The sequence below is a fragment of the Tursiops truncatus genome, chromosome 4 (genome assembly GCF_011762595.2).
Source record: "Tursiops truncatus isolate mTurTru1 chromosome 4, mTurTru1.mat.Y, whole genome shotgun sequence".
In the NCBI taxonomy this organism is placed as follows: Eukaryota; Metazoa; Chordata; class Mammalia; order Artiodactyla; family Delphinidae; genus Tursiops; species Tursiops truncatus.
This window is the reverse complement of record NC_047037.1, coordinates 59,754,216-59,778,997: the sequence shown is the minus strand read 5'-3', so window position 1 is coordinate 59,778,997 and position 24,782 is coordinate 59,754,216. Positions and strand designations below refer to the sequence as shown.

At 35.0% G+C, this 24,782-nt stretch overlaps 1 protein-coding gene across 10 annotated transcripts in view; it reads right to left on the bottom strand.

Annotated features, from left to right (window-relative positions):
* ATP11B (ATPase phospholipid transporting 11B (putative)) overlaps window positions 1-24,782 on the bottom strand; it is a 139,408-nt gene that overhangs the window by 46,313 nt on the left and 68,313 nt on the right. For all 10 annotated transcript variants that reach the window (XR_004526324.2, XM_019946081.3, XM_019946080.3 and 7 more), the window contains 8 exons: window positions 23,148-23,329; window positions 21,450-21,653; window positions 15,862-16,015; window positions 13,951-14,053; window positions 11,207-11,352; window positions 9,953-10,012; window positions 8,277-8,404; window positions 6,963-7,101 (listed from right to left, as the gene is read on the bottom strand). Coding sequence is in view for 9 of the 10 variants with exons in the window: in XM_019946081.3 (XP_019801640.1) it covers window positions 6,963-7,101; window positions 8,277-8,404; window positions 9,953-10,012; window positions 11,207-11,352; window positions 13,951-14,053; window positions 15,862-16,015; window positions 21,450-21,653; window positions 23,148-23,329 (1,116 nt within the window). In the remaining variant the exon portion in view is untranslated. The remainder of the gene's footprint in view (window positions 1-6,962; window positions 7,102-8,276; window positions 8,405-9,952; window positions 10,013-11,206; window positions 11,353-13,950; window positions 14,054-15,861; window positions 16,016-21,449; window positions 21,654-23,147; window positions 23,330-24,782) is intronic.

The following is a 24,782-nucleotide window of genomic DNA, read 5'->3' as shown; positions in this document are numbered from 1 at the left end:
TGATTGGTAATTATGGTGGTTAAATCATTTGAATGAAAGTAAAGGATACTGAATTCTCAGTGGAATACAAATATAAAATAGTATATTTCTATCTTAACACAGAGCTCTTATCATTTGATGGCTAGGTTTCAACAGCTGATGACATGTATAGTGTGAAAGAGAAACTAATTAAAGATAGGAAGTTAAGGGGAGAAATCATTAACATTAAAAAAAATAGTAGTAAAAACTACAAAAAGTTTATTTTTCTCTTTCTCTCAAAATTACAACCTGAAATTTCAACTCTTCCATTCTGTGTTGCTGATTGTTTTCCCCCAACTAGTCTGGCAAACAGTCTAGACCTAGAAGGCTTGAATAAGAGGTGAAGAATTACTTTTTCATCCTTATTCGTTCCTTTGTCATTTGATTTTTAATGTGGTGGAACAGTGAATATATAGTTTAGAATGGTGCCGAGGGTCTGATAATTCCAGCTTCCCTACTGGAGAAGTCCAACTGGAATTAGAATACTCTTAATAGTTTTTTCCCTTTTTCTCTGATCCCATATTTTTTTGAATTTCAATTATTTTAGTTTTCCAAACTGGGTATAATTCCATACAGAGAGAAAAAAAGAAATTAATGGTTGACATTTTTCTTTGAGTTTCTGTATACTTCAGTAAAACAAAACCAAAACAAATTTTAAAAACCCTTATTTGGGTGGGATCTCATTTTAAACAGTAGTTATCTAGATTGTAATTTTCATATCAGACCACTGAGAATGAGTGGAATAGGTATTAGTGTTTAAGTTCCTGAGTTAACACAGGATTTTTTCTTTATTCTCTTTTTCTTCTGAAGTCTTCGGTTGAAACCACTAGACAAGCAGAATGTCATGGAATGTTGGGATGGGAACTCAGCTACCTCTGAAACTGTTCTCCAAATATTTTTCTCCCTACATCATCTTAGTTTTCCACTCTTACCACATGACTAAAATTCCCTCTGTTCTGTTTCCTTCACTATAAATTTTTTTTAATTCTTCTAATATACACTTACCCAAGCCACGATGCCTTTGCCATTGCATTCTATGGAAGTTTGCTTTAACTGGAGGTGAACTCCTGTAATCTAAATTGTTCCTCTCATACTTTCCTTATCTGTAATCTTAAGTAACATCTTCCCTTGTCTATGACTTTATAAATATTCTTCCCTGAGAAAAGTTTCTTCGTGAGATCACAGAAAGACAACATAAGCTATTTCCAAAAGTATCCTGGACAACAGCAACACTGTTAGAACAAGCAGTGTCCCAATATGAGAACACTTACTCTGTAGAGATAAACAAAGGAGATAAATTTTTCTTTTTTAAAAAACATAGTCATTTGCTTTTAGTACCTCTGTAATTTATAGTAACCTTAATAAACATTCTTCATTGGTGTTCACTTCCCAATTATTTAGCTTCTAAAAAAAAATGATTTCATAGGTGGTCAAATTCATAGAAGCAGAAAGAACAGTAAATTCCAGGAGCTGGTAAGAAGGGAAATGGGTAGTTCTTTAATAGGCACAGAGTTTCAGCTTTGCAAGATGAAAAAGTTCTGGAGATCTGTTGCATAACAATGTGAATTTACTTAACACTACTGAACTGTACTCTTAAAAATGTTAAGATGGGCTTCCCTGGTGGCGCAGTGGTTGAGACTCCACCTGCCGATGCAGGGTACACGGGGTTCATGCCCCGGTCCGGGAAGATCCCACATGCCGCAGAGCGGCTGGGCCCGTGAGCCACGGCTGCTGGGCCTGCGCATCCGGAGCCTGTGCTCCACAACGGGAGAGACCACAACAGTGAGAGGCCGGCGTATCACAAAAAAAAAAAAAAAAAAAAAAAAAATGTTAAGATGGTAAAAAAGTATCAAATTATAAAATTTTAAATATATGCAGCTTACTGTATACCAACTATACCTCAATTAAGCTGTTTTTTAAAAACCAGTATCATGGAAGTCAGTTTTTTCTATTATTCTTGGAGGAGTTAACATTTTTTAAAAGTTAAATTAAGATCTCTAACAAAATACATTATAACAATTTTACCTTTGTCAAAATTCAATTAATAAAAAAGAAATGATTGTTCTGTTCTCTTCTACAAAGCCTGTTAAAAAACACCAACTCAAACAAAGTTGATCTTGTTGGATTACAGAAATAATATGAAGTTTTATGCTAAGCTCATTTTCAGCTCTGGAAAAAAAAAAAATTAAGGGACTTCCCTGGTGGCGCAGTGGTTAAGAATCCGCCTGCCAATGCAGGGGATATGGGTTCGAGCCCTGGTCCGGGAAGATCCCACATGCTGCGGAGTAACTAAGCCCATGTGCCACAATTACTGAGCCTGTGCTCTAGAGCCTGCGAGCCACAACTACTGAGCCTGTGTGCCACAACTACTGAAGCCTGCGCACCTGGAGCCTGTGCTCCACAACGAGAAGCCACTGCAATGAGAAGCCCGCACATCGCAACGAAGAGTACCCCCGCTCACCACAACTAGAGAAAGCCCAAGCACAGCAACAACGACCCAACACAGCCATAAATAAATAAATAATAAATTAATTTATAAAAAAAAGAAAAAAAAATTACCCAAACAAATATTCACCAAATTTCAAATCTGACTTTTTGACAAATGTTTGTGAAAAGATGATACTGAGGTATTGGAAGACAAGCCCCAGTTTTTAACTAATACTTATATTCCAAATACTTTGAGTATTTTAAGCCTGCATAAGGCTAGACAAATTTTATTTGAGTTTAACTCTTCTAATATTTAGAAGAAAAATAATTAAAAATTAGTTAGGGGCTTCCCTGGTGGCGCAGTGGTTGAGAGTCCGCCTGCTGATGCAGGGGACACGGGTTCGTGCCCTGGTCCGGGAGGATCCCACATGCTGCGGAGCGGCTGGACCCGTGAGCCATGGCCGCTGAGCCTGCGCGTCCGGGGCCTGTGCTCCACAACGAGAGAGGCCACAACAGTGAGAGGCCCGCATACCGCAAAAAAAAAAAAAAAAAGTCAGTAGTTCAGTCCTCTTAGTATATTTTTTGTTCTCTGCAGGCAATCAAGGAGTGGCAGTAAAGGAATATCTTTTTTATGGTGCTTGGAAGGTAAAGATCTGTCCATAGGAAAGCAGTTTATAGACACACACACACAAACAGGTACTCAGACATGTCATATACATTCTTCTAGTCTTTCCAAATCTCAGAGAAAACTTATCAGGATTCTTATATTTTGCTAAGAGAAAAGACCTATTAAAAAGATCTGAGGGGAATATATGAAGAATAAATAGTTCTTTCCTAAGTAAAAGAGAAGTTAAGAATGAATGAATGGATACTTCAAAAATATTTGTTGAGGGAGTTCCCTGGTGGTCTAGTAGTTAGGATTCGGCACTTTCACTGCTGTGGCCCAGGTTCAATCCCTGGTCAGGGAACTGAGATCCTGCAAGCCACATGGCATGGCCAAAAAAAAAAAATTGTTGAAAATTAATTAATACCTAGAATATTCATGATACTGCTAGGCCCATCACAAAAGATGGGGGTAGAATCTTAACTTCCCCTGAAGTCTTGCCCTGCGTGGATCCCAAACTACTGCAACTCCTTCTCCTCCTCCTTTCTCAGGATCATTTGTTTGCACTGACTTCATCTTCACCTCTAGCCACTTCTCTTCCCAGTACTTCCCCCTAATATTTTCTACTCTAGGTCCTCCATTGTTTGCAGATTTCTTGGGCATACAAGAATAATTACTGGAAAACAGAGCATTCAACCCATGTCGAAAAAGACTTTCAGTATAGGGAGGCGTAAGAGGGAGCTACAGTGAAAGGACAGGGACCTGTGGGCTCAATCTTGAAGAACAGACAGTCATAAGACTGACTTTGGGAAAAAGAGGCAAGAGCATTCTAGAGAGAAAACATAGTAATGGCTTGGAACTAGAAATGAGCACTGCATGTTCTGAGAGAGCCAGCAAGGACAGTTTAACTTACACCATTAAAGAGGAGAGTTTCTGGGAGAAGTAGATTAGAGGGGGACTGGGTAGGACAGGGTCTTCAATATAATGATTTGATAGTAATAATAACAAGTAATACTGCTAAGATTTATTGAGTACTTCTATATGCTAGCCACTATGCCTAATGCCCTACATGTAATATGTTGTTTATTCCTCACAGCAAACCTATAAGGTAGTAATCATGTTCCTAATTTTGCAGCGAGGAAACTGAGCCTTACAGAAGTTAAAGAACTATTCCCAAATCACTCAAATAGGAACTTCAGGTGCCAGGATGTAAATCCAATTTGACCAATTGCAATGTATGCTTCTTTTCCACTGTTTCTACAGGGAGTGGTAGATTAATTTCTAGTGGTATATATGAGTGGTAGAACCGGTAGGCTAAAAGGGGAAGTTAATGATGTACAATTTGAGTTAAAAAAAACAATAACAGGTGGTAAAAAGAAGAAAAACTTTTGTACTAAAGGGCCAACAACAATTTACACTTCATTAAGATTCTTTTCTTTTGTATAAAGCATGCTCAAGATTTAATTTAAAAAAATTATTTATTTATTTGTTTGTTTGGCTGTGCTGGGTTTTAGTTGTGGCATGCAGGATCTTTGCTGCTGCGTGCGGGATCTTGAGTTGTGGCATGTGACCTCTTAGTTGTGGCACGTGAGATCTAGTTCCCTGACCAGGGATTGAACCCGGGCCCCATGCATTGGGAGCACGGAGTCTCAGCCACTGGACCACCAGGGAAGTCTCTAAAGATTTAATTTTAAAAGTCACTAAAAACTAGAAACAAACCTAAATTATAAGTATTCTTAAATAAGTTATGCCATGTAATGAATATTATGTAGCTGTGAAAAAATATTTTTGAAGCATTTTTAATAACATGAAAAATCACTTAGACTGTAGTAAGGGGATAATTATAATAAGCCTATCATTGAGAAATAAGGGGATAAGTTATGACGTTAATGAAAAATAGTAAAAAATTTTAAAAAATGGAAGAAAATATGTAAAAATGACAGAAATAATTACACCTGGGTAGAAGAAGAACAGGCGGTTTATTTTCTTTGTATATTTTTCCTATAGAGTATTTCAAATTTACCATAATGGGCATGTTACTTGAACCTCTCACTGTCGTGGCCTCTCCCGTTGCGGAGCACAGGCTCCAGACGCGCAGGCTCAGCAGCCATGGCTCACAGGCCTAGCCGCTCCACAGCATGTGGGATCTTCCTGGACCGGGGCACGAACCCATGTCCCCTGCATCGGCAGGCGGACTCTCAACCACTGAGCCACCAGGGAAGCCCCCACATGTTACTTTTAAAATCAGAAAAAAAGTAGTAACTAGCAACAAGAGAGATCTCTTTTAACTTCCTTTTCATCCAATGACATCTTCCTTCTTTCTTAACTCTTTTCCCCTCTTCACTCTGTCCAGTTTTAGCCCAGTATTTCAGGTGGAAATGGGCATGCTCACTCATATATCTATATGTTTGATGGTCTTTGCACAAGTGGCAATACTGCACAGAAGGGTACCAGGCTAATACTTGTTTCTCAAAGGAATTTAGGATCTTGGCTAAGCACATAGGTTTTGAAGTTACACAGATCTGAGTTTGAATTATACTCTTGTAATTTATTCACTATGTGACCTGAGGCAAGTTTCTTAACCTGCGGTTAATTTTCTAATATGAAAAAATATTTTCCTCATACAGGGTTATTACAATTTAGTAAGCTAATACATGGAATATACCTGGCAGAGAGAAAAAAATTCAATAAAAGGTAGTTATTACTTGGGGGAAGTGCTGTAACCTTCATGTTACACAAACTAGATTCATATATTTGTCCAAACCAGGCTAAATACATCCTCAAAAGTAGAGTGGCAATAATACGTTCCATTTCTACATCCTAAAGGGATCTGCATGGTTAAAGCCTCTCTAAAATTGAAACCCATTTCCTTCACTGCACTTGAATATTTTGTTATTTTACTTGTTTATTTTCTGTTTCCCTCACAAGACTCTTAAGCTCCATAACTGAGTGTGTTAGTTCCTCTCATAAATCCAGACACTGGTATAGTACATGGTAATGGTTGGTCCTCAATAAATGTTTGTTGAACAGATAAAACTTCATATTCTCCCAACTGCAAACCTTGTATCTCTGTTTCTGCAAATATATTGAATATTTTGGAATACTTAAGTATTGCCAGTGGAAAAGAGAAACTAAAGGTGACAAGCATTTCCAGTCCACCATAGTACCACAGCTGTCATTTATTTTCCTCTGACCCATCTAGCTAAGCTTAGAAAGAGAGGCCTAGTTTTGCAGAGTCTCTCAACACGAGCACTCCAATCAGGACACAGAAACAACATACTGTGTGGTACTCCTTTCCAATTTCACATTTCAGAAAAATGGCCACTCTAAGCAGTAACTTGACATCCTTGGAATTGCTGGAGTGCACTGAAAAGTACAGTAGCACTTCCTAAGCATACCACCGCGACCCCCCAAAAAGAAAAAAAATTCCTGCAATTAAAAGGAAAAACCTAAACATTAAGTCCTTATTTCTCATCTAAAAAAGCTGAATCATAATATCTCTCCAATGGGAGTATTGTGAGGATTAATGGAAATGGGGCATGGAAAGCATTGAACACAATAGTTAAGTACGAAATAAACAGTAGCCATTGTTAAAACACAATCCTGAAGTGAACATCATGCAGAGGGGCATGAACATATCCTCATGTGTGAATTAAGTTTTGAACAGCAAAACTGCTTAGGTAACTTGAGTTTCATATTAAAATTACACTGCATTGCCCTTCTGTTTTAATTCTCATTTGTATGAAATTTTATTAAGTAAAAAAAAGTTAAAAACCTTTTTATAATTGCATTTTAATTTAATTCCTGCAATTTTATAACTTAAATGGAATTTTACTTTATTTTGTATGACAGAAAGTTATCAAAAGCCAAACTAAATTATTAAAAATGTTCTTTAAAAAACTATGTATTTTACCTGGCCATTTCCAAGCAGAGATGTATCTTTCCCTATCAGAAAATAGGATCCAAAAAAGAAAATAAAGGCATGACTGAAACCCAAGATGGTCCAATAAAGAAATGTTTTCATGCTTAGTTGACGGTTTTTACTAATGTCTCTGCAAATTTAAGAAAAAGGAAGAAAAAAAGAAATGTATTAGGACTTATTATACCTACTAAATAATTATTACAGTTTGATAATTAAAAAACAAGATGGATTTTTAATTTAAAATTGCTTAAAAATCTTAGCAGAAAGAATAGAACCTAATTTACAAACCACTATACATCTGTGTAACAGCTTATAATTCTCATAACATATTCAAATACATTTTCTCATTTAATAAAGAAATATGATATAGGCATAATACTTCAGTTTAATTGTGAAAAGTTGATTTTTCTTTGTTATATTCTTTTTTTTTTTTTTGGCTGCGCCTCATGGCTTGTGGGATCTTAGTTCTCCAACCAGGGATCGAACCTGGGCCCCAGAGCAGTGAAAGCCTGGAATCCTAACCACTGGACCACCAGGGAATTCCTCTTTATTATATTCTGTTGTAAACATTCAGTCATTTTGCCATGATTGTTTCTTTTTAGTGGAGTCATCTGAGTTAGGTTCAGCACTGAGGCTCCTGAATGAGTTCCTGTCTATCAATAGCTATTATGAGAAGAACCATCTGTGCCAATCTTGGGTCAAGACCAGTCCTAGTTAACCTGGGAAATCAAGGTAAGTTACTGCCATTTCTGGATAACTGAATATCTCTGTAAGTGTAGAGGTCAAGTTAATGTGGGAACCATAAGCTGGTCCTGAGCTGACTCCACATATCTATGATTACTTGGTTCTGAGAAAGGAATAACCCAGGGGAGCTGGGAAGATTTAATGTCCTCAACTCTGCATTTTGCATCAATTACTACTCATAAATTTGGCAGTGCCAGAACATGAACTAATTTCTTAGGAACTCCAGAGACAACTAATTACTGAATAACTTCTTTTGTGTCCATGAAACAGAGTATTACTGGTTTACAGCAGTAAGTGTAAATTACACAGCTGCTCAATGCATTCCTAGGATGAAACTACTCATTCCTAAAAACATTGGAAAAAATCATTCAAATCTTCTCTTTAATGTTCAACAATTATAAACCATATGACAACTGAAGTACTTCCTCAGTAAAGCATTAAGCACCAAGACAGTGCTTGATATATCTGCTTATTTTTAAGATACTTTCAAAAATTGATAACTATGTAATGTACTATTTGCAGTAAGAAGTGTATGGACATTTAATACTGGAAAACACTTACCGATAGAGAGCGGGCTTGTTCTGTAACACATGAGGGTCTATATGCTGTTCCAACAGACTATATATCAGAATAGGCAGGGATGTAAAACAAATATTGTATAAAGTCAGGTACACGCTGTCATACAATGTCTAGAAAGAGAAATTTGTAGGAATTTTGAGACCCTAAGCTATGTATTACTATTATACTTATGCATGTAATTACAAAGAAGCATATTAAAAATAAATATAAAAATTACATTACATATTTTCTAATTTACACAAAATTCATTTTATTAATTCCAACTTGTTTCTTATATAGACATAATGTTCCTAGATTTATAATCTTTGTGGAATCTGGAACATTTTGTTATGTCAAGTGATTCTGCTATTATAGTGAATTGGATCTATATTTCAAGATACTCAAATTTGGTCGCTGTGATGTAATTTTAGACAATTCTCCTACATGTATCCTGGGCTTGTTATTATTCCCTTGATATGCTACACATATAGTTTTGCTTTCATGGCTTTGTCTTCCCATCTAAGTCCTACACTTCCTTTAATCCATGATCCATGAAACTTAAAAACACTGGCTCAAATTCCTGATGATAGCTGCTTCTTCTAAAGTCATATGTGCTACTGTTGGTAATTAGTTGGTACTAATTGCTTAGCACTTTGCCTATTCTTTGAATATTGCTTTTCTTAATATTGATACTGTCTCTCGAATTATACTATAAACTCCCCCAAAACCTAATCAAAATAGGTTAAGTCTCCTTGTCACATGCTCTTACAGCATTCTTTATTTCATCCAAGTAAGCAAACATTGTTACTGGCAATCAATGTCCAAGCAGGTATCTGAAATTTAGAGTTATAGGTTGTAAACAGAGGAGAAAACAGTGATTAAGGGTACAAACAACTCATTAAAAAAACCTAAGAATAATACACTTGTCATTTCAATAAACTAGAATAAATGTCTTGATCAATTAGAGATGTGGAGTGTGGTATGTGAAAAGGGTGCTCAGGTAGTCAGTCAGAAGCGGTAGGTCCAAGTATGGTTTAGCTATGGGATCTTGGGCAAGTTACTTAATCTCTACGGATTTCAATTTCCTTTTCTATGTGACATGTATACAACAGAAGACCCACCATGTGCTTATTATAGCTACTGCTAACCTATTACAGAGTTTCCCCTCTGAGTCTATAGCTTCAGAACCCTTTTCAATACAGCACTCCTGGAACCTCTATTAATTATTTACCTTCTGAGATGAAATCTGTATGTCATCCCTGGACTCAATCACTAATGTTTCTTCCAAATCTAAAAAAATTCTATGACTCAAAAAATAAATAATGAGGTAAACTTCCAATAATTATCTGGCCTGGCTTGATATGGATTTTGCAGAAACACTACACGTAAGTTGAAAAAAGTTCACAAAATTCTCTCATAAGCTATTAAGAGTTAATACCTAGTTTTTTAAAAAGCATCCAGAGTTAAAATATATTTTGGTATTAACACTTGCTTCAAACTGAAAATCAGAATAAAGAAATATTATGGATGTTATGCTAATTAAATACACTATTAGAAAAGTTTTGTCTAGTTATCTGTAGGACTAGGAGAAATGAAAGAAGTCCCTCCAAGTATCTACCAAAAACTGAACACACACACTTTACTTTAAAAGGATAAAACAAAAGATTCTATTTACTTACCTGTTGAGAAAACAAACAGTAGAACTGATATAAAAACTGGGGTGTGATAAAGCACACATTCTGAAAAACAAGATTAAATGGAAATAATTGAAATATTTAGGTCTAAAAGAGAAACAATTTCTAAAAATGGCTATTAAGAGTCCAAAAATATAGTATCAGTTGATATGGTAAGTAGATCTGCCCATAAGAACTTGTCCGTATAAAATGGGGAAATAGGATTCCCATTTTATTAAAAAATGTCTAAAAGTAGTCTAGGCAGCATTACAAATGTCAGAAAGAAAACACCTTTGACTCCTATCATTGCCAAGCAATACCGTAATTTTGAATTTATAACCTACCAACTATTATTCAATACTTTTCATTTATAGTACAATAAGAAAAGTTTACTTAAACTTTAGAGCTAAAATTGCTTTAAAATGCAGAAATATTTAAAATACAACAAATGGAATGATCAAAACATCTTTCCATTTCAATAGCCTTATGTCACAGCAAAAGTTATAATAACAAGCTAGGAAAAAACTGCCACCATCATCTGTTAGCATTATGCAATCTACCTGTGTTCTTTCACTGGGTTGCAGCTATTAATTAATTATAGAAATATACGCAATATAGGACATTCTGATGTATTAAATGTCTTGGTACTCAGAGGCTCTTAATATGGATTCCACAGAACCCCATCTTTGCCCATAAGGGTCAAGAGATTAGGACAGTGTTTCAACATAATTGGTTTCCTTGTAATCCTATATATTTTATTTTATGCATCTAAAATCTCTATAATTTGTAATCTCAAAAAAGATTAAGAACCTCTGCTTGAAATCATCATATTGGAGTTAAAATTAAAATTTATTACTGGTTCAGGACAACATAACAATAAAGAAATCAAACTAATTGTGTTCTAATTTGCATAGAATAACATATTAAGTGTGAATTTTGATGTATTCTGACAAATTCACACAGCTGTGTAACCACCACCATAATCAAGTTGAACTTTTCTGTCATGCAAAGTTCTCTCATATTCCTTTCTAGTCAATTCTATCACCTGCACCCTTGGCCTCAGGCAACCACTGATTTGCTTTCTGTGAGTACACATTAGATTTATTATAATAAAATAATAAAAGGATATTCCATAAACTGTTAGTTTTACTTACAGAGAAAAAAATTTTAAGAATAATTTGTACGGTAATAGCATTCCTTAAACTGAAACCTCAAATACTCTGTTAGAAATTGATTCTAAAATATATCCATGAAACTTACCTTATAAAAAAAATACTGTACAAGGGTAGCTATTCTAATATAATAAAAATGACCATGAACAAAAAGCAATTTGGAGAGAAATTTAAATCTAGCTATTGCATAGTCACTGTTCCTTGCAGCTTGTCTTCCTTCTTTACCCATGATTCCTGTAATAAGGGGACAAAAAGGTAAGTTCATTGATAACTGATAAGTGTAATATTTATGATATATCTGCAAATACCTTAATTAACTGTAGCAGCTGAACCTGGACTTAGGATCACTATACCCTAAAATATAGTAGACAATAGATTCCCAAAAGGTTGCTCCCCTTAAATCAAATATGTAATTAACACAAAGCTGTAACTTATACCAGGCATGTAATATCAATTTTCAAAGAATCAGAATAAAATTAATATAAAAATAATATTAAAAGTTCAGGATCTAAGAACATTAAAAAAAAATTCTAATGAAGAGAATGCTATAAAAGAGCTTTGACTTCACTATTTCCAATTAACATGAAAAATATGCAAATTGAGTAATTTGAACCAAGCAAATATGATCATGTTTAATGGTCTTAAAACTTTCATGCGTAAGTCAAACACAGTGTGCTTTTTAAAAGGAAAATGTACACTATTACTTGAAATCAGTACATAATTTTATCTGATAAATATGAGAACTTTTTTTTAGGTTACTATAATTCTTTAGGTTTCAAAAGTTATTGCCAAATTTGTTTATTCAATATGGAAGCAGCTTTGAAAAAATTATTTTTCAAAATTAAAATTTTTTACTTTTGTCATAAAAGTGTTCCAAAATGTATAGGTAAAGACAATCACCTATATTCACAACTCCTAGAGAAAACCACTATTTTTGGTCTATATACTTTTAGAATTTTTCCTTATGTGTATTTCATGTATGTGTATTTAACATATATAAAAACGAGTGCATAAAGATGGGATTATTTGTTTTGTAATCAGCTTTTGTCACTTACTACATTATGGACATTGTTTATAACATATGTGTTTGTTAACATATTCATTTATTTTCTTAAAAGAAATTCCTGGATGCAAAATTGCTAGGTCAATAGGCACACATTTAAAATTGTTATACATAATAATGCAGGTGTACCAATTTACATTCCCACTAACATCGTATAAGGGCATCTGTTAATCTATACCTTTGTCAATTCCAGGTTTTATCAATCTTTGTAATTTTTGCCAATCTGATAAGCAATTTTAATTTATATTCTTTTAATTATTAGAGAGACAACATTTTTTTCGTGCATTTAGTATTCTGTTTAGATTTCTCCTTTTGTGACAACTGATGGCTCACACCTTTCAACATATTTCTACTAGAATGTTTTCCTTATTCTCAATTTGTTAAGACCTCACATATTAGGAAGATTAAGACTGTCATCTATTTTGCAAATATTCCTTACCAGTTTGTCTTTAAAATTTGTTTATGGGAAGTATTTACTTCTGCCACACATATTGATCTTTTTCCTTTTTAGTTGTTTTGTTTGGTTTTGTACCTAAAAGATCCTTCCACACCTCAAATAACAGGATTATTCATTAAAGTTTCCTATTATTTTTTATGGCCTTCAAAAATTATTTAAATCCTTAATCCACCTGGAATTTGTTTTGCTATAAGCAATGGAAAGGAACCCACTTTTTTTTTCCAAATAATTAACTAGTTATATCAGCATATTTTAATCAAATAATTTGCTTCCCTACTTATCTGAAACATCTCCTTTGTTATATACTAAATTTCCAGATGTTTGAACTGATTCTGTTCACTGGTCTGGCTGTTACCATATTAGAATCAAACTGTTATAAATACTGTAGTTTTTATGCTCTAACATATGGTATAGGAAGTTATCATCAAATTACTATGAAGATTTCTGGGGAACAACAGTATACACACTAGAAAGAAAATGAAATTTTCAAAATGAAGAGTTAATAATCCCAAAGAGGAAGGAGTTGATTTGAGAGATACACTGGAAATATTAGACCCAATAACTACTCATCACATAGGCAATTCCAGAGCGAGGAGTATCCTCTTTTCTAACTCTAAAATTTTATCCTTCAACAAAAAACCCATACTCTTCTCTTTTCCTTCCTCAATAAAATTATCGAGGAAGTTAGGTCAGAATATGGTTTAAATAGGAAATGACTGATAATTTAAACATAATAAAGTGATTTTAGTATTCTGAATCTAATAAAAATTTTAGGCAAAAATAGAAAAGAAATAAGAATGAAGGTTATTAAATTAGAAAGTATTTGAAATTTTACAATTATATTATAGTTTCGTGTAATTTCCTGTCTCTAAAATTATCTTTAAAATAAGTTGCAGAATCTTTGATGAATAAAGTAAATAATAATAACATTCTAAAATGAGAATTTAAAACCATGAGGGTAACTATGTAAATCACAAATTTAGAGTGTTAAAATGATAAAATAATGTGTAAAAGTACTTTAAAAGGTACAAAATGGCAAGTAAAAGTAAAGTTACTTTATTGGGAAGGAGAATTGGCAAAGATAAAATTCACTAATGTGGTATTTATTTCCTTGAAAATTTGGAAGTAAAATATCCTAAATATTGGGCTTAGTTATAATAGCTTTCTGATGGAAATACACTGTGATATATTACCCTGCTGCATTTAGTGTTCATTCATATGTTTGATATTGTGCTTTAGTCTACAAAAGGAAAATTCAAAATCACCAATTGATTAAACCAACTTTTGAAAAGTTCAAGAAAAAATCAGTCACCTATGCCAACATGTGCTTCTTGTATCATGCTTACATCATTAGCACCATCGCCAACAGCCAATGTTATAGGCTTCTCAGGTGAGATTTTTATCAGTCTTATTACCTGAAAGACATACAACTAATTAGTTTTAGATAAAATTTAAATCTTCATGTATTTATATAAAGTCATTTATCTGAAACGATCTGTTGTAAGAAAGGTAGAGCAATGAAAAAAATGTTTATATTAGACGATAATAGGCACTGAGGTTCACTTTTTGAGGGATGTCTCCATTAAGATGTTAGGAATGTTTTTCAGAAATGACACAGAAAAACAGAGTACTATCTTTGGATTTTATGATGGTATGTAAGAATCTTTTAAACAGTTTAAATTTGTAAAAAGCTTAATGATAATTGTGTAAAAAATAATTACAATTAATTGCACTTTGTCAGGCAATTTTTTTTCCTTCTCAAGAAATTATTCTTTTCATTTGATACAGGGGAAAGATAATTATTTTCTCTTGTAATAAAATTTTTAAAATTTTATAAAGCAATCAAAATTAAATTCAATAAAATCAAAAGAAAGGTTTCTTTGGAATACTTGAATATACTTTTATAAAGAATCTAGGAGGACTTCCCTGGTGGCACAGTGGTTAAGAATCCGCCTTCCAATGCAGGGGATGCAGGTTCGATCCTGGTCAGGAACTAGATCCCACATGCGTGCTGCAACTAAGAGTTAGCATGCAACAGCTAAGGAGCCTGCTGGCTGCAATCAAGGGACCCACCCGCCGCAACCAAGAAAAAAAAAGAATCTAGGCATTAGCTCTGTTTGGTCTCAGGTTTTAGTCTCCATAGACTGGGGGAAATACATGGGTTATAATAATAATAAAATAGGCACTGTAAAAAAAAATCCACGAAGCCAAAAAAACTGGATGTAAAATTTTTTAGACCTATATGTAAGAAAATGTGTTCAGATGTGCATTTCAAAGGGTATCCTTGTGAAGATTACAGTTGCAAAAAATATTTGTATAGGCTATCACTTGAATCATAGTTAGCTGAACTTTAAATAATTCCTGTATATAGCTTCATATCAGAATTAATTGGCTTTTCAACTTTTTACTAAAGTTCTATTTATCACTCAACAGCTATCTTTAACAAAGAGAATTATCACTTCGTAAGAATGCAAGAATAAGCACAGATCAACAGAACCACCTGGAGGTGCAGATGAACTGAAGTCTTATAGGCTCCCTCACCAGTTAAGTAACTAACTTGTGAGACTTCAGTTATCACAGTTCAAATTTATGTCTCAGGAAAATCACAAACTGCTACCTACCACGTGGTCATTTCTAGGTCACAATGATCTATTTCTAGGTCATTATGAATAGTTGAAACTTCAATATTCACTGTGAAATTTCCAAAGGCCTAATGTACGTGGTTAAAATTCATATTATGAGAAGTGACTGACCCCTAGTAAGATACATACACTGCATACCACCAAATGGAACTATATGAGGCATTGACGTTAAAGAATACTTTTTTTTTTTAAATTAATTTTACTTTTGGCTGCTTTGGGTCTTTGTTGCATGCAGGCTTTCTCTAGTTGCGGCGAGTGGGGGCTACTCTTCCTCGTGGTGCGCGGGCTTCTCATTGCGGTGGCTTCTCTTGTTGCGGAGCATGGGCTCTAAGCATGCGGGCTTCATTAGTTGTGGCACATGGGCTCAGTAGTTGTGGCTTGCGGGCTCTAGAGTACAGGCTCAGTAGTTGTGGTGCACGGGCTTAGTTGCTCCACGGCATGTGGGATCTTCCTGGACCAGGGCTCGAACCCGTGTTCCCTGCATTGGCAGGCGGATTCTTAACCACTGCGCCACCAGGGAAGTCCGAAGAATACTTTTAAATCTAAATATATTTATGGGACTTGTTATGACATAAACATACCTTTGCTTTCTGCAGTGGTGCCATACGACAGCACATTACAGCTGAACAATTTTTACAAACTTCCATAAATAGTTTTTCATGTTCCCTGAGTGCAAGAGACAGACTGGTCCCATCCACCACCAGACCATGCTGAATCACATGGTCCTCTGTAATTCTAAAAAAGAAAATAATTATATTCTCTGTAAGATACTTTAAAGCCATATTATTCAGACTCATCTAGTAAACAAAAGCTTCTTACTGAAAGATGGATCATTTACTCAGACTTCACTGTTACAAAACTGGCATGTCAGGGAACAAACTGAGTTCTATCACTTGAAAGTTAAGATTAAGCAGAACTGAGAGTGACTGATATGATGAGTAAAACAGACGATGTTCATTTTTACAATGAATTGGTATATACATGCAGTAACCATATTTTCTAAAATGTGAACTGTAATACATAATCTGAGGATATTCTCCCAAACTGTGACTATGGAAAGTCTTACAAAAATAAAAAAAGTTACTAGTTACACATTTAGCAAATTCTAATTTTAAAAAATTAAATGACATCAAGAATGTTCGGGAAAATTTACAAGCTAGATTCACCATAGGAAGGAAAGGAATGAAGGAATCATAACTGTCTCTTGATATTTAACCCTACAATGGACTGTAATGCCAGGTATTATGACGGTGGAACATGGATAACACCCCTCTTGTGGGCATACACTATACCGAGGACTACTCCAAAGCATGACCTAATTACTGGCAACTGGGCAAACTACTTGTGACAAGAAAGAGGTAAGAGGAAGAAAAACAAAAAGAAAGATAAGAAGCTTGCATCAGTAAGTAAATCAACTGTATTACTGAGCACACTATTTTTTTTTTTTTTTTTTTTTTTGCTGTACACGGGCCTCTCACTGTCGTGGCCTCTCCCGTTGCGGTGCACAGGCTCCGGACGCACAGGCTCAGCGGCCATGGCTCACGGGCCCAGCCGCTCCGCGGCATGTGGGATCTTCCCGGACCGGGGCACGAACCCGTGTCCCCTGCATCGGCAGGCGGACTCTCAACCACTGCGCCACCAGGGAAGCCCTGAGCACACTATTTTGTTCAACTGCTTTACCCCGCTCCTCCTTTGGTAATAAGAGTTTCTCGCTGAAAGAAGCAGTATATGTATATACAGATTTACATTCTGGAGCAAGCTTCTTATGCTGCTAAAGGCCAGCACTCAAAGTAGCATTGCACTAAATCCACCAAAAGGAAAATACTACAGTTCACCACTGGGTTCACAGTATAGCAAGACTGCTACTGAGAAACATCCATACATTTTCAATTTTTTTTCAGCTTTATTGAGATATTATTAACATATAACATATATAAGTTTAAGGTGTGCAACATGATGGTTTGATACACATATATACTGCAAAAATGACTACCACAACAAGGTTAGTTAATACCTCCATCCTTTCACATATTTTTTTGTGTGTGGTGATAACATTTAAGATCTACTTTCTTTACAACTTTCAAATATATAATATAGTACTGTTAATTACAGTCACCATGCTGTACATTAGATCCCCAGAACTTATTCATCTTATATATAAACTTATATATAAGTTTGTACCCTGTGACTATCATCTCCCCATTTCCCCCACACCCCAGCTCTTGGCAACCACCCTTCTATCACTAGCTTTTTAAAATTCCACATATAAGTATTTGTTTCTCTCTGACTTACTTTACTCAGCATAAAGCCTCAAAGTCCATCCATGTTATCACAAAAAGCAAGATTTCCTTCTTTTTTATGGTTGAATAATATTCCTTTGTGTGTGTGTATACACACACACACATCACATTTTCTTTATCCATACACACAACAATGGACATTTAGGTTCTTTCCATTCTTGGCTACTGTGAATAATGCTGCAATGAACATGGGAGTGTGGATATCTCTGAGATAGTGATTTCATTTCCTTTGGATAAATACCCAGGAGTGGAATTGCTGGATCATATGGTAGTTCTATTTAAAATTTTTTCCATACTGTTTTCCATAGTGGTTGTACCCTCAAATTTTAAATGACAAGTGAGAAGACTATTAAATGAGCAACAAGCTATAAAAACTAAATAAATACTGTAATTTTTTGTCTTATAATACTTAATTCTTTTCTGTAAGTTAAAATTATGTCTTTCACAGTATGCCTAACAACTACTGTGTTGCACTACAACTAATAAGTGGTAAACAACATTCACAACATAAAATTTAAAAAATGTATATTTCTTTTAATAATTCTCCAATATCCAAAATCAGCACCTAAACTATTCTTCCTCCCTGTTGGCTGAACTTATTTAGCAGCCTCTGCTGCCTCCAATACATTCAGCGTGAGCACTGCCTGAGCACATGGCCTCATAAGAAGAAGTAGCAGCCAAGAGTAGGATAGATCAGATCAGTTTTCCTTGGCAACCTTCCCACAGCATACTAACTTAGGTTTTCCTCTGGACAGGTGTCATAAATCAGCATACTATCTCACAATCCATGGGGTGACATTTATGCAGTACGGAAAACCAGCTCACAGTTCTGGTACACAGTAAGGTAGCATCTGCTTATTTCTGTAGTCTCATGTCTCAATACTTCCCACATCATCTCCCATCTATTCCATTCTCTGGCCATATTTAACTACTATCAATTCCCTGAATGAATCTCTCAGCTCTGGGAATTTGCATACATTGCCCGCTTTGCTTCTTGGTGTTACTCTCTGACCAGTTTACATTTCATCGCTGGAAACAACACAGTCGTGAGTTCTAATGTAGAGCAAGAACTTAGCCTACGCTAAGCTCAGGCTAAGCTTCCCTCTTCTGTCTACCCACAGCTCTCTGTTCTTGCCTCAGTTACAATTCAGTTGTGATAGGTCTATGACAATATATTTATTTCTGTTTTTCCTACACATTGTAAGTATTCTGGGAATAAATACACCTTATGTGACTCTGTTCCAAATGCCCAGATAAGAGACAATCATTATATGTTTGTGAAGGACTGGATATATACACTAAAGCTTTCAAAGGTATGGAATTCTTTTGCTATACCCAAAATTTTTAGAATAGATACTTCCTGAAAGTCTGTAAATCAAAATCCTATTGACTTACACGGTTAACTCAGAAAATGCACTCCAGGAACTCCCTGGCAGTCCAGTGGTTAAGAGTCTGTGCTCCCACTGCTGAGGGCCCAGGTTCAATCTCTGGTCGGGGAGCTAACATCCCACAAGCCTCATGGCATGGCCAAAGGAAAAAAAGAAAAGAAAACGTACTCCACCAAAAAGATGGTATCTCTAAAACATAAGTTTCACACAGCAAGCCTAAAATTCATTTTAAGGTATAACCTTCACTTTATAATACAGCTTTTGTACAAAAAGGGAAATGAACAATACCCATGATCTTAACAGACTCACTAAAAGCACATATATAGAAGACTTAAAAAAATTCTAAAATACAAGTAATAATTATCTTTAGATGGCTGTATTATATTATTAACCATATCTTCTTTACCATTTTCAGTATTTTTTAAATGAACATTTAGTATTTTTAAAATCAGGAGTAATATTTAAGAAGTAAATGATTCTGAGCAAATAGTCTGTATGTTTTAGGGAGTTCTTGACATTATGATACTTAAATGTTTAAGCAATCACAATAGTGTTGGCACTGCTCCAAAACTGTAGTATAATTACCTAAATTAATCACCTTTTTGAGCTCAAGCAAAGACCCTTCTGAGAGCTGTACTGTCTCTTTAAAACATTTCTTAAGTAAGTTTTTCTCTGATGAAATCCAGAGTTTAGTATCACATCAATCTCTGCATAACAAATGTAAATCAAGCACTGAATGTACATTGACAACTGTGGCATTGTCTTTTCGCATTTGTTTTTCTGCATTAATATTACAAGACTGCAAAGACAGGTACCTGTAGAATATCTTAGATGGCTACATACAAGCAACCCTGATGCTTACACTGAAGCACTCCTAATTTATTGTAAAAACAACTGACTGTGTTAAATGGGGGCTCCTAAATAAAGTTGATTTACCGAAAAAAGCAGATTTAGAGAAAAAGAGAACGCATTAAGAAAATAAATACCTATGAAATTATCTTTGAACAGTAAAATGCAGATTAATTTCCCTGTTTGGTCATGTGAACCTCATCAGTGGTTGGCAAATGTTTTCTGTAAAGCGTTAGAAGTAAACATTTTGATTTTAAGTTTTGTGGGCCATGAGGCTAAATTGAGGATATTATGTAGGTACTTATGCTACAAAAGAGGAAACAAATTTTGACAAAAAAAATTTTAAGTAAAAAATGTAATAATTAAGGGACTCTCTCGCCTTCTGAGAGGGTCCACACTGTCTGTGGAGTGTTTCTCCCTAAATAAATCCACTTTTTATCTATCACTTTGTCTTTCACTGAATTCTTTCTGTGATGAGACATCAAGAACCCGAGCTTCATTAAGTCCTGAGGCCAGTCTTTTGAGTTCTGCGGGAACTAAGGCCCGCACCCAGGTGGAGGATGGAATGATGATGTTGACCCACATGACTTCAATCAACTAAAGCTTGGACTCTATCAATCGTGGCCCCAATTCTATGCTGAATTCTCCTCTGCTCAAGCCCTTTCATGAATATGCATGTACCCTTAACTTAAAACTTCCCCAAGTTTGCTGTTTGGGGGAGACACTATTTTAGGAAAGATCCCCAGTGTTCTCCTTACTTGCTGCAAGTAATAAATCTTTCCTTTTCGTGAAAAAAAAAAAAATTAAGTACAATTTTTAAAGTAATAGAAGTCTACTAATGAGGAGAACAGAAACCTTTTTATTTTGCAGGGGGAAGAACTCCAATTAATTTTGATTAATTGGGGTTCAAAGTTCATGTTTCCTATCATCAAAATCAATTGCACATGTCCATGTGTTAATGCTGATCTGTAATGAAATTTTACATTTTATTGCAAAAGAACCATCTGTAATGAGATTTTGTATTTCATTTTTGATTATGTCTTTTCAAACAGGCAGTATATTAAAGCATATTATCACTGAATAATAAACACAATTCTTTGCCACCTAATTTGATAATAATCAACACTCCACTATGCTTTAAGAGTGTGATATTTAAATTCCGTTTTTCTTTTCATGTTTGGACATGATGGTTAAATACAGATAATAAAAATATACTAAAATGTCATATGGCAAAATGTGTGGCACGGAAAACATTAACAAGTTATAATTGTGTCGCTGTGATTTGTAGTATATATCAAGCAGCAGTGAGAAATGAGAAAGGTGCTTTATAAGGTCTCTGTCCCAATTACTCAACTGTGCTGTTATAGTGCAAAAGCCTTCACTGATGATGTGTAAATGAACAAATGTGGCTCTGTTCCAATAAAACTTTATTTACAGACACCGAACTTTTAATTTCATGTAATTTTCACACCATGAAATATTACTCTTCTTTGACTTCTTTTTCATCCATTAAAAAATGTAAAAATTACTTTGAGCTCATGGGCTGTAAAAAAGGCAGTGGGCCATATTTGGGCCCATGGGCCATAGCTTGCTGGCCCCTGAACTCCATGATACAGATAATTATATTCTTACCTTCTGGCAAGCTGCCTCAACTTTTCAGCACATTCACTGTCTGACGTCTGGTTTATAAGTTCAAGGATGTTCATGGTTCTGTGAAAATGTCCACATGACAAACTCACACTAACAGCTGTTTCATGTTTATCTCCAGTAAGTACCCATACTTTGATACCAGCCATTCTCAATGCTTCAATAGTTTCTCGAACTTTATCTTGTAGTCTGAAAATAAAAGAAACAAAATTAGTAGTAGAGAACATTTTTTTGACTGTATTTAAAGTATGAACCACAAAGTAAAGTAAGGTAATTCCGAACTCCTTAACCTAGGGGATGTTATAGTATAGTAATATAATTGAATTTTTTTCCATTAGGGAAAAAATAGGAATAACCAAATTAGTGACCACCTGGCTAATATAAAATCTACAACTGTGTGCTAACACGTTTGTCACAATGGGAATTCCAGAGTTGTGAGGCATTTTAGGTGACAGATACTAAATGATCGCTTGGGTCAATACTGCCTTAATGAGAACATTTGTGCATTCTCACAACTGTAAAGTTTCCTTCCCTTCATTTTGGTTACTGATAATACTACTGTAAATGTATTTGGTTTTTTGAAGCTCACAGGGTATTGATATGTTGGAGCACTATGTAAACTTAAATGTAAAATCTACAACTTCATATTTTAAGAGTGTATCTTCAAAGCTGATTTTTATAGAACCAACTAACTATATAGTCTTCATAAACTCATTTTCTTAGGAAGTCTTAAATTTCAAATTAGAAGATTTTCTCCTTTTTCGGCAAGAAAATCTCTTACCTCATTAGTTCAAAATTCAGACTGTGGACAGTAATGGTCTACATATAACCTCAGGGAGTCTCATAAATCTCATGAGGACAACTGAAAAGTAAATGAAACCCTAGATTTTAAAAAATGCAAGCACCTTTAGATCTAGCGGGTAGAGAAAAACGTAACAATAGGCTTAATTTGTAGAATTCAATTTAATTCAAGAAACTGTGAAACACACATGGAGAGAGATGCTGGGAACAAAGGCAAAGAATAAATAGACCTCAAGGAATTCACAGGCTAACAGAGAAGAAAGTCTTCAACAAATAATATACTGCCTACAAAACTACTACAACAGAACTACCTACAGAACATGGAGGCTTTCCAAACGAGAGAATTTTTAATACTATTAGGGGTTAGGAAAGGTCTTCCTGGAGTGGGGGTGATATATGAACTATGGTTTATGAATAGGTATTCACAGATGGATAAGGGAAGAATGATCCAGGCAGAAAGCACAGCCTTGCCAACGAAAAAAGGCACAAAATAGAACACTTTTAACTATAGCTGTCGTTCAGAGAACTAGACAGTTTGGTACTGTTGAAATGTAAAGTGGAAGGGGGCAGTGGTAAGAGGTGAGGCTGGAGAATTAAGCAGGAACTTAAAATCTTTGTATGGAACACTGAGGAATAGTCTAAAAACTCCAGACTACAGGCAAAACTATACATGGCTGTATTCTTTCAACTATTTCAGATAGCTGGCTAGAACAAAAATTATATATATGGACTGGGAAAAATTAAGGCTTTAATTCTCTATTTTCATTTTAAATATATTAAGTATAAAATGTTAAAAAATAGAATTTGTCATAAATTAGAAACACTTGGCTAGAAAAATTCTTATGAGAGAAAAATGATATTGCCTATTTGTCTGATACTTACTTGTCTTCTACTGCTGTAGCTCCCAGTAATATCAGGTCTTTCTCTATGAACTGGAAGACATCTGCCAATTTCTCTTCCCGTTGCTGCAAGGCAGTCCTGGCTTCAAATAAATGTCTATCTATTTCCTCATACTCCTTAGGTGTAAACTCTCTATAGGCCATACACAGAGTTCTTAGCCCTTTCTAAAATAGGAAAATTAAAGACAAAAATTGAACAAAGATAACTAATGGGGAATTAAGAAGTTACTGAAATAAACTGAGGACCCCATTACCAAAATTCAACTATAAATAATTTAAAAAGTACTATCATCTAGTGATAGGAAATAAATAAACTGTCACAAAACCCTAGTTATCTGAGTTATGGGACACATATTATCATAGCTCTTGCAATTTTTGATGAGTTCCTAAACAGTTGCTCAAAAAAATTAAGGTCATTGAATTGTAGAACATTAGAGCCTAGACAGGATCATAAAGACGATCTACCTGTGATTTTAAATATGTTTTACCAGGAAAGCCAAAAAGTTCTATAATGGTACCTTTAGGATTGTCAAGAGAGAGGCAGCCCCAGGTTCTTCTCTCCTGTTTTAACCACTACAACTCCACTTTTATCTATTTATTTTTTTTAGACAATTTTTTTAAAAGTCTTTATCGAATTTGTTACAATACACCTTCTGTTTTATGTGTTTTTTTTGGTTTTTTGGCCGCAAGGCATGTGGGATCTTCCCGAGCAGGGATTGAACCTGCATTGGAAGGTGAAGTCTTAACCACTGGACTGGCAGGGAAGTCCCCACTTTTATCTACTTTAAAAGAACTTTTTTTTAAGCAAAGGGGACTATAATTTCCTGAGGGTTCATGATATGACAAATTCACATTTCAAATAAAGAAGCCTGTAAAGTGGTCATTATCAACCAACCAATACTTTCTAGAGCCACTGAATGAATGATTTTAAATTGTATCATTATACCTTTACTGGTGAATTGGAATTTCACAAAACTTAGGAATATATATTTGATTATCTGATTCTACCAGGTGTAAACTTTTCTTATGGTGTTAATATTTGGAAGTTGGTATCTAAATCTGAAAGCTTACAAAAGTTCTTTTTCTTACAACACATTTTCCTCAGAAAAACCCAAAATAAATGTTCTAATAGCAGGACTCAGAAAGGAAAAGTTTTAAAATACTATATGACACTACTTAGCAGATTTCTAAATGTTGTCATTCCTTGATTTACAAATGACCTACACCTATAAACACCTGCTTCTCTTAAATAACAGTTAAGAGACTATGAGAGTTACTAAATTAATTAATTCCACAACAAACATTTATTGAGTGCCAACTACGTGCCAGCATTTTTCTGGATTAAAATGACAGAAAAGTAGAATAGGACTTCCCTGATGGTGCAGTGGTTAAGAATCTGCCTGCCAATGCAGAGGACACGGGTTCGATCCCTGATCCAGGAAGATCCCACATCTTCCTAGGATGTTGCTTGCCATGGAGCAACTAAGCCTGTGCACCACAACTACTGATCTCACACTCCGCAACTACTGAGACCACATGTTGCAACTACTGAAGCCTGCAAGCCTAGAGCCGGTGCTCCGCAACAAGAGAAGCCACTGCAACGAGAAGCCCATGCACC